Source organism: Emydura macquarii, unplaced genomic scaffold (genome assembly GCF_026122565.2).
Source record: "Emydura macquarii macquarii isolate MOO-44397 ecotype Brisbane River unplaced genomic scaffold, CSIRO-AGI_Emac_v2 contig_18, whole genome shotgun sequence".
Classification (NCBI taxonomy): domain Eukaryota; kingdom Metazoa; phylum Chordata; order Testudines; family Chelidae; genus Emydura; species Emydura macquarii.
Window position 1 is genome coordinate 9,958,641 of NW_027130155.1, and position 19,750 is coordinate 9,978,390.

Consider the following 19,750-nt stretch of genomic DNA (forward strand, 5'->3'; position numbering starts at 1 on the left):
CATGCAGATCTGGTTCCCCCATGTCAAAAAAGATATATTGGAATTGGAAAAGGTACAGAATAGGGCAACTAAAATGATTAGGGGTATGGAACAGCTTCCATATGAGGAGAGATTAAAAAGACTGGGACTTTACAGCTTGGAAAAAAACGACTAAGGGATGATACGATACATTCCATTTATATTCTATACAATCATGAGTGGTGGGGAGAAAGCAAATAAGGAAGGGTTATTTACTCCTTCTCATAACACAAGAATAGGGATGACCAAATGAAATTAATAGGCGGCAAGCTTAAAATGAACAAAAGGAAATATTTCTTCACACAACACATAGTCAACCTGTGGAACACCTTGTCATAGGATATTGTGAAGGCCAAGACTATAATGGGGTTCAAAAAAGAAGTAGATAAGTTAATGGAGGATAGGTCCATCAATGACTATTAGCCAGATGGGCAGGAATTGCTATTTGCCAGAAGCTCAGAATGGGTGACGGGATGGATCACTTGATGATTACCTGTTCTGTTCATTCCCTCTGAAGCACCTGGCATTGGCCACTGTTGGAAGACAGGATACTGGGCTAGATGGACCATTGGTCTGACCCAGTATGGCAGTTTTTTTGTTCTTAGGTTCTGTGGCCTGCTATGTGCAGGATGTCAGACTAGATGATCATGATGGGGCCCCTGCTGGCCTTAAAAGTCTAGGCGTAAATTATAGAATAATTGAATTCTCACCAATCTATGGATGCAATGTTTCAGAGCTGATAAATCAGCTTTGTTGAATGTTTTTACACTTATTTCAGAGGTAAAAGCACTCTTCAAAGCACTTTTCAGATCATTTCACTTTCTTATATGCAATTAATCTGTCTTTACCTTTTCAAAATAAAAACAGAGCAAATGAAGACTTGAAAAGCAGAATAATGTTTTATTCAATAGCAAAGGCAGATAAATAGTTTTCACCTCATAGAAGAGGAACACACACAAAACCAGCAGCCTTCATCTGTTTGAAGAAAACAATTCTTGTTAGAGTTCAGTTGTGATCCACTCCTAATGAATCTGAGTTTCAGACTTTGCTTAGATATATAAGAGCTGTAGGAGGTCAGTCCACATGGATAGTGGATAGGGCTGATTCTGATAATACTGCTAAATTTGCATGGCCCATTTGCCCCACACGAGTGTTGGTGTGATGTTTACCATATGAGAAGGAGCTGTTCTATGGCAAGAAAGTACTTTGTTGACAGTAAGATGAACCTTGTAGGGCAGAGATACTCAGACCTCAGTGGTTCAGGAGCCAAATTAGCAATCAACATTACCGAAAAGAGTCACTGTAGTATGAATTCATTGTTTCATTTACTATATATTCATAATTAAACAGTATGATGGGGGAAATATTTAGTTTTTATATATATATTATACTTACATTAAACCATCCTCTTCCACCTGCCATCTTGTATTTAGCTTTAACACTGAGTATCATGCCTAAACCTGAAGAAGAATCCAGTGTAGCATGAAAGCTGATCTCTCTCACTAGAAGAAGCTGGTCCAATTAAAGATATTCCCTCACCCACCTTGTCTTTCTAATAGCCTGGGATGAAGATAACTACATCTCTTCTTACAGTGACTAATTGTGTATTTTCACACTAGTCTCGTTCACATTTCTTGCATGATTAGGATGGACCTAGAGATCCTGTGCTGATATTCTGATCATACACAAATAACAACCATCTTTGAGCTCACTGTCTTGCCAAGGGACCCACTTCTGTGTAACCTCAATGGAGAATTTCTCCCACTTGTTCATTGATGTTATGCTGTGAGAAAGGAAGCAAAATTCTCCTTGGCTCAGAGATCTTTTAGTTTGTACAGCAGGCATCTCTCGCCAGTGTATCACAAAGAAATAATTTTTTCTGACTGGACAGTGTGGCTCTTCATAGTGATCCTGGTGTTGTTGCTGCTATTATTGAGCATAATGAGGCGGCTCATGCCTGTTAACATCAATTGTTTTCCTCAGCTGATGCTGACTATAACAATAAATGTGATATTAACTTTTTAAGAACATTATTTTTGCTTCGTACTGCATGAAATAAAGTACTGTTCCTTATTTTGCCTCCCCAACTCTGGCTATGTCTACACTGATGACAGCAAAGTTGCTGCCATCAGATCGACTTATCTGGATTGACTGAGCGGTCAGTGAAGACCCACTCAGTCGATCCAGAAGTCGACATACTAAACCACCTCCTCAAGTGGCATAGCGCTGCGTCAATGGGAATGTGAAGATGGCACGCGGAAGAGAAGCACAGAAGTCGACAGGAGTTACGCAAGTTCTTTGCGTACTTTGCGTAACTCCCATCGACTGCCACCAAATCGCCGAGGTAGGTGTAGACCAAGCCTCCCTCTCCTAAAACACAGCTCTCCATATGACAAACTCAGCATTTCCTGGAATGGGCTATAAACAGCCCCCAGGAATCTCTAGTCCTCTGCCAGCTGCCAGTAAGGAAAGGGGAACAGGAGGAGAGAGAGAGCGTCAGCTGCTCCATATCTTCTACCCTCACTGGGCAGCACAGTCCCTCCATGTTGTTAGGAGCCAGCACAGTACTTTTTATTGTGGGCTATAGACAGTTCCCAAGAAGTTCCAGTCCTCAGAGCTCCACACCAGGAAAGTGCACTATTAGGCATGCCTTACGTTCTCATTTGTTCTGCTTTGTTCTCTCTCTCCCTTGGAATCAAGAAACATCTCCATTACCATTAGCTGACTAACACTCCTGCCTATTTCTTTTAATGGTCTGATCTCACCATGGCAACTACATTTGTTCATCTGCTTTTTGTCTCCATCATTTCCATCCTCTTTTCTCTCCTATACTCTCTCCCCTCTCACTCCTCCTTTCTTCTTTTCTATCCTCTTAAGCTTTCAAATACCCATCCTTCACCCCAACTGTGTCAGTTTTGCACTGGCATAATTCCATTGATTTCACTGAATTACTCCTGACTTGCACTTTTGTGAGATCAGAATCAGGCCTGATGTCTTCAGAAGCAACCTTTGCAGTGATGGGGTCTGCTCTCCCCTCTACTGAGGAGTCTAGTATACGGGAACAATTTACCCCATTTAGTTAAGTAAATTTTATGTCTTCATAGTATAACATGAAATAAGGAATTAAGACTAGCATTGCAGCTCAAGCAAAATTCTAATTATGATTTAAGGGGCTTTTCAATTGTCTTTAAAATATCTAGGCTTGCCTGAAGCGTTGTATATGCTCTCATGTGAATGCGTCTGCTGATGAGCGAGTGGGCAGGAGGGAAAGCATAAAGTAAATTTACTGTTCCATATGGTGGATCTTTCACTTTAGTGACTCCATCAGGTGACATGTCTAGCATATTCTCTGTCATGTTTGCATGTAGTCTTGCAAAGCAAATACAACTGAACAGCCCTTTCGATAGCTGTTTTTTTAAACTGTTACATTTCTATTGTTAGCTAGGCTAAAAGTTATGACAAGTGACAAAGCCAGAGTCATCCCTTTGGTATTCATTGCAGGAACATTCATTGTAATAACATTCCATCATAAAAATTCTCATGCTACAGGATGTGTCTGTAATGTATAACTGAGCATTATTATATCTTTTCACTCTGTGAAGTGCAACTGTTGTAGTGACTTGGTCAGGCCATACAGGCCAAAATGTAGGTTTAGTAAGGAAAAAGTCTGTTAAAATTAATAGGAATAGAATTGTTTTAATGGAATTAAAAATAATAATGAAAACTTCCATTTATCTAAACTGTTTTGACCAAAATATAGGACCATGCTGGTGTAAGTGAATCATCCTAACAGAGATTGGTCTAGCTGCAATGTTCTAATAAAACAAAAGGCAACAGCTGCCTAAGCAGGGCAAAATAAATGACGGACTAGATTATCCTCACTGTCATGCAAAAGGGAAGGGATGAAATAATCTCTGTCTAGTTTAAGGAAGGTAGAGGAACCCCTCCCCCCAAAATGCTTAAATCTGGGCCTGATGCCTGGTTCACCAAATGGAAGATCTGATTTTGCATTCCCTCACACTTTGTACAGGTGTACAAACTACAAAAATGTAAAATGCTACTGAGAGAATGCTAATATTTTCACACTCACTTTGCACAGGTTTCAATCATTAAACAGAGTACAAGGCAGTCGAAAAATCAAACCAAATTTTCCTGAGTACTTTCAATCCTCTCGTTTTATTTTTTTAAAAACAAGAGATGATTTGATCTAGAATTTTAAAGTTCTTTTAACAACATAAGAACAGCCATACTGGGTCAGACCAATGGTCCATCTAGCCCAGTATCCTGTCTTCCAACAGTGGCCACTGCCAGGTGCTTCAGAGGGAATGAACAGAACAGGTAATCATCAAGTGATCCAGCCCCTGTCGCCTATTCTCAGCTGCTGGCAAACAAGAGGCTAGGAACACTTCAGAGCATGGTTTTGCATCCCTGCCCATTCTGGTTATTAGCCTTTGATGGACCTATCCTCCATGAACTTATCTACTTCTTTTTTGAACCCTGTCTTTAATAATGTAAAACATAATTAATAACCAAAGTCATGTTTAAAAGAAGTCACTTTCACTTAATATTCTTTTAATTTTTAACATGCCTATGAGTTGAGCTCCTTAGGATCATAAGAGTGCAGCATTTCAAATAATGACCACTAACTGAAGTGATCATAGGTGGTCTTCAGTCATAATATTTCAGACATGGGCCAGCTAACACTTCCAGTATAAAAATGGGCCAAGAATTTCCCCCATATCTAAAGGTTTCAAATTTAGTAAAAAAAAAAAAAAAACCCCAAAAAACCCCCCACTAGTTTTGTCTTAAAAACTTGGGATATGAGTTGCCCATCTACCAATTAAGTTATTTTTCAACATTTGGGAAAAAATATCTGATTTTTGTTCTCTCTTTTTAAAAAAAGTCTTTAGATATCGTAAATCTTAATCTTACCACCTATGCATTAACGAATGACTACTGTGCACAATCACAAATTAGTTTTTACAACTTTTTATTGCATCAAAGGACTCCAGCCCTTTAAACATTTTGCTATGAAATTTTAATTACAGCAGATAAAGATACAATAGATTTTCCTAGTTTCAGAGGAGCAGTGGCAGTCTTTAAAGTAAATGACAGAAGTTCAGTTATTCACATCACTTTTACCTTTGGATATTTAATTTAAACAGTAAAAGTTACGTTATTTTGAACATCACTATTAAGAATTTTGTATTCTTAAAATAGTGTTCAGATGGGAAATAGTTTATTATAACTATACAGCACAACTCCATCCTTCAGCAATAATTAGAAGTTCAAGGGAAAATCTCATACCAATCCCATTTTACTTACTGTTTCCCCCTCCTGTGCTGAAATCTGTTTGTGATTGTAGGTTGGAGAGATGACCCTAATAAGAATTAGGTTCACTAGAGAACTTTTGATTTTGTTCAAAACTGGCTACTCTGACTCAGATATATTATTAATATGCATTAAGGAAATCCCATGGACAATTAGACTAGCAAATTGAGCTGCTTCCCCAAAGCCAGATTCTGATTTGTCAGTTAGGCTTTTGTGCTAATGCAATATTTCTTAAGGTGCACATTTGGGATTTCATCATCACAAATAAATAATCCCTATAAATATTGACTTCATTATAGGCATCAGGTGTAAAAGCAGCTTCTCCCTTTCCTATCCCCCAACTGTGGCTGCCTTTCTTAAATGTAGATTGGGATAAATTTAGAAGACAATCTTATTTAAAAGGCTGTCTTGTTTTGAGAGTCCTCACCAGCTTCCAATTCAGTTTGGTTCAGTTAAAGATGCTCTGCCACTCTCTCTAGCACTACTGGGAATAGCAGTCAGGCTGGGAGAGGGAGCATTAAGTTCTCTTCTCTGGAAACATATGCAGGAATACTGGAAGAGAAATCTCTGCAGAGCACCCATAGCATTTAATAGCCCTGCACTAGTGGTGTTTATAGCGTTTTGGGCTCTTAATTCATCTTTTAAAATGAGATTAACACTTTAAATAGATCCTAGTTGTCTGCAAAAGAGGCAGGGAAGAGAGAAAAGTTATTGAGCTGGCAGGGGAAGGGGGGTATTTCAAATTACACTCTTTTCCTTTGTCCCAGGAGCTTAGATATCACTTAAGACAGCAGATCATTCTCCTCTGAAAACATCAACTCTCACTTTCTATTACAAAAAATAAATTGGGGATCTGGTCCTCATTTATGCCCTGATTGGGCAGATTAGGTAAGTGATTAATTATACCCATGTGAGTAGTGTCATTGGCTTCAACAGTTAATGTTCATCACATCTTTGCAGTATTGGGGCCTTGTTTTTTATAATACAAAGCAAAATGTTAAAAATGGCCATTAGGCTGCCATCAAACTGTTGTTGAAAATACATCAAGGTTAATGGCAATGGCAGGAGGAGGAAGAAGTCACCTAAATATTTCACTAAATCCTTTAAAAAAAAAAAAAAAGCTTAAATAAATTAATTTTACAAAATATATATTGAAAATAGTAGAGAAAATGCATTTGCAAGCTTTTTTCTGTTTCTCTTTTCTTTTTCCTCTCTTCATAATGGAAACACCTGTTGTCCAAATCCATATATTAACAGACTTTAGAAATTGAATTGTAAAACTACTGTGCTGAGCTCTCAGCAAAAGGCCATGCCAGGATATGCATCAATAGAGTACTGATGCACTTCTTTAAGTGGCTTACACAGCACAATAAGGCATACTCTGATAGCCTACTAATGCACACTCTTACGGGACTTTCTGGCATAACAGATCTTTTTAAAACCACAGTTATATAATGTTGGGGCCTCTGATGAGAGAAACTTTGTCCTGAACTCTCCCATCTAGGTATGGCAATAGACTTTGCAAAACATAGAGTGCTTCAACACCTGGTATAACAAAGTAATCTTTGATTAAATGTGGTTTTAACATAAGGTCAAATTCTGGTTCTATACATACAACACTTCTCTCCAAATGGGAACATGTTTATACTACAAAAGTAGCATTAATGTGAGCCCACATTTTGGCTGCTTTCCACCGCCATGCTCCGCCCTTGCTGCATATTACCTTGCCAGGAGCAGAAGTAATCTACACCAGCAGTAATCTGCATGGAATGGGGTTATGAAACTGGGTCAGACTGTTATGTGCCAGAGCACTTACAATCTATGCCTCAGTGCCTCTCAGTGGCTCTAGCTATGGAGGACCCAAAGTGCCATTTCTGTGGATCTGAAGGGGACACAGAGTCAGGGCACTAGTTTTCTGCCACTCATTTTCCCTCCTAACCACTTAGGTCTTGGGGTTTTTTTGGTGTGCGCATACAATAATACCTTGCTATTCTTTAGCAATTTCCATATGAGGATCTCAACGTACTTTACAAAGATTATGATTTTAACCTCACAACACCCCTGTGAGTTAGGGTGTTTTACAGAGGCAGAGAGAAATAAAACTGAAAATCAGTGACAGAGCTAGGAATTGGACACCGATACCCTGTCTTGTCATCCTGTGTTAGAACCACAAGATCATCCTTCATCTCCAACTTCATCCACTTTCCAATTCCTTTTCAAGACCAGCCTTGCTGTCATATGAGCAGCCCAAGTCAGAATTTGATCCATAGCAAAGTTACAATAATTCTTTAAATTTGATAGGATGGCCAGCATACTCCTTCACCCCCTACAGTGAGGTAGTGGTTGTTTGTTGTTTTGTTTTGATTATCTGTAAAAAAGTTGGTGTGATCCATGTCAGAATTCAATTTCTGGCTGCTCTAATACCATTCATGAACAGAATTATCCAACAGATACTGTATAACATCTTTCATGTTGTTAACTTGCAGAACAAAGAACAAGAAAGAAAGAATTGGAGAAGTATTGTTAAAAGAAGAAAAAGAAACCACTCCTTTTAGATGTAATCATCTCTACACAAAAGTTAGGAACCATACAATATATTAGCAAATGTATTTATTTAGCTGTAATGTTAGATCATTTTTAATATCTGAAACACATAGTTTGGCAGTTGCACTATTTGGAATGAGCAGAGCTATTATATCAATAGTTTATTAAGGTTATTAAAACCCACATACTGTACATTAGAGGTGGTTTTAAATGCAGTGTATCTTTAGCAATTTCTCTGTGTATCAGATGTAGAGGTCTAATCCTGTAGTTTTTACACAGGCAAATCTTTGAGTTCAATAGAAGATTTGCTACTGTAAGGAATGCAGGACTGGGTGCTAATAATACCAATGCTTTAAGGAGCCGAACACCATCAGTTTCCACTGAAATCAGCAGACGTCGAGGGGACAATCAGCACCTCACAGGATCAGGCCTAATCCTGCTAACAGTTACTACCTAGAATAGTACTTGTTAACATATGAACAGTTATTAGGACTTCTCTTGGTAGTAAGCACTATGTCTGGTATAGAGTTTTTGCAGAACTGGGCCCAAATGAATTCATTTCACGGTGTTCAAAACTAGAAATAAACAGAAATATATAAAATTTTGTTCAAGAACTGGTGAAACTATACATTTAGACTAAGATATCAACTTACATACATCATTTTCCGAAATCTCTTATAAAAATGTATTTTATTTTTGTTAATTTTGTTGAATTAACATGACTATTATATTTAGAAACTTCTCTTTTTAAAGGCCAGTTACAGACTGGTCTGATCTATTTGTAGTTTAAATTAAACTACAGTTTAAACCAAAATACAGACACATTTATCAGGAAACCTGATAGAAAGTTGAAGTTGGTAGCAAAAAATGAATGTGCATTCACAATCAAATATCCATTTCTTCATATCAGGTGTAACATAACTACTCAAAAGAATAAGCTTACACGATATTAAGTCAATTTATTTTCTCGATTTCACTAATTCACCCTCAGTCTGAGTAAGTCAAGTTAGAGGAAAATTTTACCTATTCTTTCAGTCCTTATTCCAACTGAACTTTTTACATTAATGGAAACTTGGACATATTACTACTAAACCATCCAGCAATTAATGTGATTGAGAAATCTAGATAGCCAAAAGATTCTTAAGCTTGCTGTGATGCATGAGGTCCAAATTCATTGACTAATTACAGAGAATATTACTTCATCATTTAAAAGCCTTTATTGAAAACAGTAGAACAAAGGGAAAAATTTGAATTAAAAAAAGGAGGGGGGAGAGCGAGAGAGAGAGATCAGGAAAGGAAATTAGTGTATTAAAATGGCAGACTCATTCATTTTCAAAACAAGTGCTTCCTCACCCTGTTATTGCTTTACAAATTTCACATACACAGAGTGATGGACTGCAGTCCTAAATTTATTAAAATAAATCTGGTTCTTCAACTTGATAGCTTCCAACAGAATTTCTCTCTGATGCTAGAACAAAGTAGTAGAACATTGTCCATTCAACTTGTGGTCCTACTTGTCCTGTTGATGTCATATTTTAGGTTAATCAGTTCTTATTAATCAGCTTATCTGAGTTTTTGAAACACTGTTTTAATCTGGAAAATTGCGTGTGCATTTTCACCCTTTTTGTTAACGATTTGATATTTATAACAACAAACAAACTCCTGACTTGGCTTCACCTCCATTTGCACATCCTCCAGTAGCTACTCTGTTAGGATCATTCAGTTCTTCAAACAGTCCTGTTTCGATAATTTCTTCCTGCCAGGGTATAGGGACGGCACCTGTTGCAAATTTCTTGAAGAATTTCTTATCTTTGTCATCAAACTCAATCCCACGGATTTCAGAGAAATCAGCAATGTCTGCAACATCTTTGGCATAGACAACTGATGGATCTGGCACAAAAGGAGGGTCTATGAGGTTTGCCTCCAGTCTGTGGAAGTTTACTGTTTTGAAGAAAGCATGTTTTCTTGGATCATCATCACTGCTCCTGCAATAAAACAAAAGATTGTCAGTCGAAACTGTGATGTGGTAGCCAACTAGTGAAGGTGAACTATATATATAAAACATGAGAGGGTCCCAAAGCTGAATTATAGCTCAGGACCTGGATTCTCCTAGATTTTGGGAAAGTTCAATTGCACAACTTGGATCTATATTAATTTTAAATGGGTTTAATTAAATCAGCCCTTTGCATGTTCTTTCAAAAGTCAAAGAGTTGTTAGGTGAATAATAGGATCACGATATTTTCTACTTTTCAACTAGGAAAGCCGGGTTTTCAGTGGAACTGAAGCTAAGGAAGGGGAAATATTGGGGCTATAGTTAACAACAAAACTCAGATAATTTGCTTTATTTTAGCTAGAATAAGAATTCCATGAAACTGTAGTAGGTGTTTCAATGGGTAATGCACTCAACTGTCAACTCTGGAAATAGTGGTTTCAGTGTGTAACTGGTAACAAGTAAAACTGATATTTGTGCCTCATCTGAAATGGTCATTGGTCCACATCCCTCCCCCCCAAACAAAAATCACAAAAGCCCAGTACTGTACCCTTATTGTCATGAGTATTTCTTATTCACCTAAGTAGCCCCACTTAGATCGATGAGGCTCCTCATGTAAGGTGTACTCAAGTGAGCAGAGTTTGTAGGATCAGATCCGCAGTTCGGTATGCTAGCAAAAGAATGCAAGCACATTTCCTAGCACCTTCACACCCAATGATCCTCTGTAGCTAAAGCTCTTCTAGTCCCTCACTACTATGAACATGAACATTAATAAAACTCACCCAAGAATTAAAAATAAAATGAATAAAATATTTTTAGAATTATTCAAAGTAAGGATATCTTGGAAAGAATAACTGCAGACCAAGCAATGGGCTGAATTAAGGTTCTCATCTCTTGAAGCAGAAACAGGAACACATTCAGATTCCATGATGACCCCCAAGACAGGAATAACCTGAATCACAAAGCTGCAACCAAAACATACTGACCATGATCCTTGATGTAGGCCCAGTCCTAAAATGCCCCACCTTTGCAACTCCATCAGTGGGGAATGTGCAAAGAGTGAACTCTGGGGCCAGATCTACACTAGGAAATTAGGTTGGTTTAACTATGTCACTCAGGGGTGTGAAAAATCCACACCCCTGAGTGACGCAGTTAAATCGACCTAACCCCTAGTGTAGACATCAACATCTCCCATCAACGTAGCTATGGCCTCTCAGGGAAGTGGATTAACTAGAGTGATAGGAGAAGCCATCCCATTGGTGTAGGTAGCATCTTCATTGAAGTGCTACAGCAGTGCAGCATTTTTAAGTGTAGATCTGCCCTGAGTTTTGGAGGAGCTAGGAGCAGGAAGGAAAATTGCATCCTGCATTCCTCTTTTCCTATCTATATGGATGATATAGCTTGGACTGGGTCCTAGATGAGGCAAGGAGAATGAAGAACAAAACTATCAAGATAACACTGGGAAAACAGATTTGTCTGTATTCCATGACCTCAGTAAATAGCAATGTTGTAAATGGGTTGCAATTTTCTGTTCACACTTTTTTACAAAATCATATACTAAATAAAGATCAGGCTTCCACACATTCACAGTGCCATATGGGATAATACTGAAGAACAGGATGGTCTATGGACATGACTCCCTACAACAAGGTCAAAAGAAAGAGATAATGCAAATTTCTGTTAAAGCCAATCATCTTCATTAATGTGTAAAAGCACCAACATAGTGACCAGATGCAGTGTTAGGCCTGTGTGACCACAGAAAGCCCTGCTCTTCCAAGGGCCTGCACATGCACATGCAACAGATCCTTGAGCTTGAACAGCATCCTTAATTCCCTTTGCACTGCTTCCTGTTCCCTAACTACCTACTCCTTCTCAGAAAACTGCACTTTAGCTTCACTTCCAGGCATCCTAATTCATGTAGGCACATCTCCAGAGGCCACAGAGCCTTGTAAACAAATGTCATCAGGGAGCAAAGTCATAGCCTGAGAAGCATCAGAGGCAGCCAGATGGGCCTCATATGTACACAGAGGTGGTGTCATCCATCAGGCAGTGGCAAAGGACATGTATACTACACTGATGAGCATAGTATGAGAACACAGATTAGATCAACAGGTCTCTCGTTATTTTTGCATTGGGTCTTGCAAAACCTAGCCTGCTCAGTTAGTGACACACAAACACGGGTGCAGCTGTGGAGCCTGAAGTCAATTGCTGATTGTCTTTGTAAGCCTGAAGTGCATTAGAGCTGCAGTTCAGATCATAGGAACTCTCAGATTTGTGACTCCAGCAGCTCAGTCAGTCATCCTAAAGGGTTACTGGGTAAATTAATACTCAGCATGTTCATGCTGACTTTATTTTATTTTGCTTTGCTTTTCTGTAACATGCAATTAAAGGCATCAGACCTTAGTGAAGGCTCCATAATGGATTGCTGCAGTGTTTCCCCTTTTGATGTAATTTGATGTAATATATATTCTTCTGATACCATCAGGAATAAAAAAAAATACTTTACAAATATGAAGCTACAGAATGCCATCTAAAGGCACCTACTCATATGGTGCTTCTTTCTGCCTAGCCATCACCCCTTCCTGTGTGAATCTGATGTTTGCATAACTGTGACCAAAAAAAGTGAATGAGCTTGCCTAACTTTTCTCAAGTTGACATTCCCCAATGAACTATTTCACTCTTCCATGGAACAGCATGGGAGAGGGGTGAGCAAGTTCCAAACAGTCAGAGAGTGGAGAGAAAGGTGTTAATCTCTCCAGAATAAGCCAACAACACTGAGTCTTGAATACAAAAATTAAACCATTTTCAGAAGGTCAGGTGTGCAAATTAAAGTTGCCCTTGAGCAGCTTTAACTTATGCAACAGGCACTTATGTAGATAACCCCAGGTCTGATTGACTTTAGCAGAATTACAAGGCTAATCTTTACATAAGGATGAGCTGTTCTTGAAAAATATCTCCAGTGTAATCGGCACAGACAGAGTTTTTTTTATCATCATGTACAATAAGGCTGGACTGCTTCTTCTTGCCCATTTCTCATTAAACTGTGTATTGAAAGGTGGGGTAAGAAAAAATGGGACATTATGTTAATGGATTCCATTGTATCCCTCCCTCAATAGTTCAAGATACCACTACAGATTATATTTGGAGGCTGTATTCCATGCTCGTGTCTTTTAAAATACATGATAAATTGTTCCATTTGTGGTCCTGCTTGTTGGGCTGGTAGAGTTTTTGGTGGGGGGAAATGGAATCCTTTTTCCAGTCCCCAAAGATGTGAAATGCCACCAAACAGCAAAGAAAGTAGAGGCAGCATATTTTAGAAAATCAAAAGTGGTAGAATGAAAAATCTCAGCACAAGTAACTGTTTTGAGGTGCTTCTCCCACCCATCACAAAGAGCTAATGTAACATTAAGCCTGCAGAAGGATGGTTTCGTGATGAAGGCACACAACTAGGATTGTGGTTCCATTAGGAGAGCAGTCTAGTCCTAGCTCTTCCACAGACTTGCTGTATGACCTTGAAGAACTCACTTAAGCTCTCTAAGCCTCAGTTCCCCCAACTTTTAAATTAGGCTGATAAATCTTACTTCACAGGGGTGTTATGAGGCTAAACATGTAAAAAGCACAGTGAGATGTCAGATGAATATTCTAAAGTGAACAGTATTACTATTATTGTGCTAAACCAGGCAATTTCTGTAATCTGTGTTGCAAGATACTTCTTTGTTGCTGAATAGTATGTACAGTTTCCATTCAGTGTTAGAATTTGTCAGCTTCCTTATAATGACAAAAAAGGGGGGAAATCACAGCCTCTGTTCACATTTGAAATCCCCACAGAAATACTGTATGTGGTTGATGAAACCATGACCGTATCATATTGTTACGCCAAGTTGTGTATTTTGGACGTTCTTCTATCAAAAAGATATGTAGCTATCACACTTAACCTGCTGGAGAGAAGATTCATGTGATAAAATGATACACACACCCTACCAAATCCTTGAAAAACTCAAATGGTCTTCACCTGTACATTAGATATAAAACACCATTCTATAATCTTATAGTATATTCTTCAATGTGTTTTCAAATATCTCTAGCTTCTTTGTAAATTTGGTATGGCAAATTAATATTATTAATAATATTAATTATACACTTTAACTTTAAGTCCCTCCATTGCAAATAGGAGTTTTATCTTCACTGCAAACATTACAAGTGTTACAATGTGACATTCCGATTAACACTGCATACTGCATTGAGCAATCTGGACTACTGACAAATATCAAGTTTTACAAAATAGCACCCACTATTATTCTAATTGTCATATGCTTCATTAGCTTACCTGTACTGGTTACTAAATACTATATTTTACTCCTGTGCAAGTGATATTATTCAAAGAGTCTTTAGAATTGCTGACTTAAGGCCAAATCCAGCAGTCCTTTTAAAGGCAAAACTCCCATTAAGGCTACAAATAGAAGTTTCGCCTTATGAGGACTTAGGTCCAAGTGTACTCTCCCTTACACCCTTGGGATGATGATAAGAGGCCCAGGAAACTCTATGGGTTTCCATTAAGTTGGCTGTCAATGGGAGGGGTTAGGATACCTGTTGTAGGAATCACGTGATTCAACCTTCCAAACCTGACACCTGCAGGAAAGGAAACCTGCAAGATTATCATGGCTGTCCCTTCATGCTGCTACTCTGGAACCCTGACAGCACAGTTCCTACAAGAGTCATACAGACATATACCAAGCATTCTGCACTCAAGCAGCATTAAGTTAGATGCAGATATCTATTTGAATATTCACTGCCTAGGGGAAACAGAATTATATGGAGAGGGGCTCCTTCCCTTCCACAAAACTCCAAAAGAGGAGCTTCTATGGATTGCTGGGGATGGAATGGGCGGTGACACCACAGAGGCAACATTCCCCCATTTCTATGCTCTCCCAAGAGAAATTTGCTAAAGCAAGATCCCTTTTACTCATGGAAGTGGAAAGGAAGATTGGGATCTTCAGGATTTGGCCTCCATTTGTATGAAATAGCGATTTCATCATTGATCTAGGCGTAAGTATGGGAAATCATACCTGCTTCCTAATCGGTCCTCTGATTTCTTAGCCAAGAACAGCCTGCAAATATCTTTTGTTTCTTCCGTGAAGTTGGCATGCTCAAACTTTACCTCATCTTCCAAGGTTCTTCTTTTCACTTCATCCTTATTGACCTTTTCTTTGAAATCCTTGAATGGAGTTCGACCCGCAACCATCTCATAAATACTACATCCCATAGCAAACCAGTCCACAGGATAGGAGTAATTCTCTTCCTTCAGGATTTCAGGTGCCATATAACCATTAGTCCCAGCCTATGGCAATCAAACATATAGGTTAACTAGACAATGACAATAATGAAACGCATAGGATTAAGTAGATTTTAGTCTCCTACAGTTAATTACATAAAGTAAAAAAATGTATCTGAAGGTATCAGTAGCAAACATGACAAAATTATGCTTATAGAAACTATAGATGACATTCTATAGATGTGCATTTATGTAATATCCATATAACAACTTTTGGCATTATTTCAGTTGGTTAACATTTTTCCTGTACAGAAAACTTTTAAATATGATCTGCAAAGGAAAAATATGGATTTGTGCCATTTAACATTTTTATATGATGTATAAAGAAAGCCTGAGTGGTTTTTTTTTTTTGTTTTTTTTTAAATGTGTCTTTCTGCTTAATTTTTTTCTTTCACATTAGAAATTCAGGTCTTGTCTACCTTGTTTTCCTGGAAGACTATAAAGTATTGAGGAACAGACGGTATAGCATATCAGGAGAAATCAGGGAAGTGAAAAGTGATTAACTATTAACATCTATTTGACAACTATTAGAGAAAAATCCTTTCCTTAATAAGGATTTACCACCCCCCTCCTCCCAGAGGTGATGCAGGGGGGTGGGGGAGAGGGAGATGTCATTTGGGGTCAGATGCTTCTCCCCCCGATTTCTGCCAGGGATTTTTTTTTTCCGAGAGTTGGTTCAAAATATGCTCCCCCCCAGCTATCAACAGTTACATGTTGCCTCTGCCATCCCCACCCCTTCAACTGACAGCAGAGAAAGCTCTCAACCTACATCTCTGAGTCATCTAAGTAGTTTCCTCGTATAAACAGGAAAGAAAACATTTAATTATCCTGATATTTTAAGGTTCAAAAAGCAACAACAACTAAATAATACCTTTCAGGTCTTCTTTAAAATTAGTTAAGAAACACAAAAGGAAACGGATCCATTTCCCCCTTTCTCTTTATAGGTCCATTGTAAGCAATGCACCAGCAAGTGACCCTTGTTTGAATATTTTGTTATATTGTGCATTCAAGTGGGGAGAAATAAGGAGTCAGCATTCGTTAGTTTCAGCACATAACTTTGAACTAAGAACACTCCTAGATACAGGGCAAACTGCCCATGCCCTATGGATAGCGTAGATCTCCACTCCTCCCATGGCCACATCCGTAACACTCAGATTGTAGGGCAGGCAAAGTAGGATTCCCAATGAGTTCTATTGGTTTTCTGGTAGTTGATTTCCTTGAGAGGAGGAAGTCACTCTTTTACACTGCCAATGGTGCTACCATCATTAGTGCTGATGGAAGCCTCCGTATAGATAAGGCTCCCACAACCAGACCCATTTTTAGCGCTCTATACCTGTTATCTAGCACGTTTAACTAACAGAATGGTAAAAATGCCAAAAGTCACTCAAACTTTTTCTACTCCTTTTTGAACTGATTGGAATTTTTCTTTTTCTTTTTAGTATAGACATGGTCTTGGTGCAAAATCCAATGGACATTTGTACAAGATGGTGGTTGCTGTTAGTAGCAGAGTTCTGGTATTGGCTGAAAGAGATGCCTCAGGAAAGGATAGCTGAATTTATAGCTGATTTGGGGCATACAAAGGAATTTGTGAATAGTGCAATTAAACGTATGCACATGCAGTTTCAGTTTAAGTGATGGGAGGACTATTACTCCTGCAGCTTTAGGCACAATGTTCTTCTCTTGGGTTTTCAACCCATGGGGCACTAATTTTCTTCTATAAACCTCAGCTCCTGCCAATGTGTGTGTGTGTGTATATATATATATATTATATTCTACAGTATATGGCTAGACCAGGCCATTGTTTACAAAAGGTAGGAAGTAGATGAAATACCATTCCTTTTCTTTGCTAGTAACTATTCTTGTTTAGAGATACGGGACCAAATCATCCCCTTTGCTCAGAGGCAAAGAGATGAGAGCACAAATATTAGCCAGATATGGCCAGTAAGCATAGAAAGAAAGAACTCTCTTGCTAATTCACCAAGTCCATAGAAGTTACTCTGCTCTGTAGCATTATATGGGGCGTCAAGGTCTGGCGAAGATGGAGCTCTCAGTCTGACATTTCCCCCTAAGCAATCTGCACTATTGATGTTGGATTTTCCCACTAGAATCTGATTCTGCTCCAGGAAGAGGTAACTTCTTATTCATGGCTACTCCTCCATTCAGAAATGGGAACATTATGTAACTGTGGACTAGAAACCCAGAGTCACGCTATCTGGGGGAGAGATGAGGGACCAAGGAGAAGTACAGAGAGGCTGGTTTCTGCACAAATGCCCTAATATGTGAGGGTGGAACTGGAGCCCTTGTGAATAATAGTCATCTACAGGATCAGAAAGCCACACCATTTATCCTACCTGCATGTCTACAGACCTACAAGGGGTAATATGATGGGAACTATGCAGAAATTCTGTAGTACTTTTTCTTTGCCTTGTTTTTTAGTGGGAGGCAATAAGTGTTCTGTTTGATTAAGCCAGAAGTGGAGTTGATTTAGTGAGTGATACTTTGAAGAGCTGGTGAGCCACTTCATCATCATATGGAGTCACAGTAGGGTGACCAGATGTCCCGATTTTATAGGTACAGTCCCAATATTCAGGGCTTTGTCTTATATAGACACCTATTACCCCCCCATCCCTATACCGATTTTTCACACTTGCTATCTGGTCACCCTAAGTCACAGAGAGCAACACAATAATCATAGTGTTACATCCTGACATTGTGTTTTTGTTAAGACATTGCTGTCCTGGAATTCAGCCTCATCACATGCTGAACAATATCAAGATACACATGACACAGCAGTGTCAGGATCTCATTCCATGACCATAAGTGTGGGTCACTGTAGCTCTATTCAACAATACCTTCTCTCTTTCACCCTTCTCTTTTCCCTTCCCCAGCCTGGCTACTTGAAGGGATGTTTGTTATGTGCCTTTAGTCTATTTGATATGCATAAACTGCACAACCGTGTTTGAAAAGCAATATAGGAGGTGGCTTTGACTGATGTGGCATTCATGCTTGCAGAACTCAGGCAAAGCAAAGGGACCCAGTCAGACCCACAGATTCAAAAGAAATACAGGACAGAATCCAATAGGTGCATCATTGTTTCAGTAGAAATTAGGGATGGGTCAGCAAGGTGATGGTTGGATCCAGATTAGGTTTAGGTGAGAGATCAAGATTTGGGTTAAAGGCTGAATCAGGGTAGACCCTGCAGTTCCAGTGTAATGGAACTGTAATTTTGTGAGCTGTTATGAAAATTCAGCACAAACTGAGGGAAGTCTTGCAAGATCTGCTAATCTCATGAGGTTTCCACCATTGTGGTCCAAAATCTTGTGAGAGTAGCTCCTCACAAAATTTCAGCAGAATTTGAAGCCAAATTGAAAGAACCCAGGTTCTAGTTCTAGACCTGACCCAGAATCCAAACTAATGAGTTAAAATGTAAGAGTTCAAATCTAGTCTTCCACCCCCTGAAATTCAAAAGGATTCAGATTTGACCATTCTCAAGTAGAATATATACATGTTACAGATGGCAACCCTATCTGACATGTAGATACTGACCCAGATGCCTAAGAAGCTGGGGTGAGGAAGAAACAGAGTAAATCTCTAGAGTTTCAGTCAGCACAGGAACTGGCAAGCAGGGGGAAAAATGGAATTTAGATTTCTCTGCCTTCTCCTACATAGCTAAATGCCTGGGCAAAAAGCTTTTGTTGAAGAGAAAGGGCTATAAAACCAGAAGCACTCAGCACTATAAATGACTGAGTAGTAAATAGGGAAAACAGGAAGGGATGTGCTGAAATAAGAAGATTCAGGATGTTGTCAGGAAACACACTCACCAGAACAAGTCAGTGCCCTGAACTGGCAGAGTAAACATCTTTTAATGGAAGATTTTGCTATATTTGTGGAGATGGGATGGGATGGGATTGGACTGGACTGGAGGAAAGCTGGAATTTGCAGACTTTACCCTTATATGCACAAACCAGTGCTGAGAACTATGTATCCCACTTCTTGAACGGTGACATAATTCAGTTAGCACAACAAAGCTTTTGCTGCAGCACACAAGACTGAGGCCAGAATGACTCAGGACTCTTTCCCACAGCACAGCAGTGGTATATCGAAGCATATTCTCATCTTGACACATTGAGTTTTTAACTGCACAACTCTTTGTAGCCATAATGGGATTTGGGTGGCTAAAATACAGTGATTTAATTTGAGAATATACCTGCTGGCCTCCAAAGCAGGAGTCAGAAAGCCATTTAATTTGCTCTCATCCAGGTCAAAGAAAAAAGGAAGGTATTGTACACTGACTTAATGTAAAAATAAGAACACGAGGGAAAGCGAATGAAAATAAACTGGAAGAAGAGAATGGAGGTGGCAAATTCACATTACCGAATGGGGTTAAATTTTCCAACATTGTCATTTTGATCCTGGTTCACTGTGGAATATTGGACTCAATTAAACTAATGAGATTATTTCCTAATACAGATATTTTTTGTGCTCTTAAATTTGTTCTGCTGTTTTTCAGAAGTTAAAAATTCCTCAGAAATCAT

The 19,750-nt window shown here is 38.8% G+C and overlaps 1 protein-coding gene across 1 annotated transcript in view; it reads right to left on the reverse strand.

Moving 5' to 3' along the window:
* Positions 1–9,110: 9,110 nt before the first annotated feature.
* The window catches only part of GRK7 (G protein-coupled receptor kinase 7), a 28,207-nt gene continuing 17,567 nt past the window's right edge, over positions 9,111–19,750 (reverse strand). Inside the window, exons 3-4 of the mRNA XM_067541451.1 lie at positions 14,950–15,221; positions 9,111–9,878 (exon numbers count right to left, since the gene is read on the reverse strand). Of these exons, the coding sequence (XP_067397552.1) occupies positions 9,536–9,878; positions 14,950–15,221 (615 nt within the window). The 3' untranslated portion in view covers positions 9,111–9,535. The remainder of the gene's footprint in view (positions 9,879–14,949; positions 15,222–19,750) is intronic.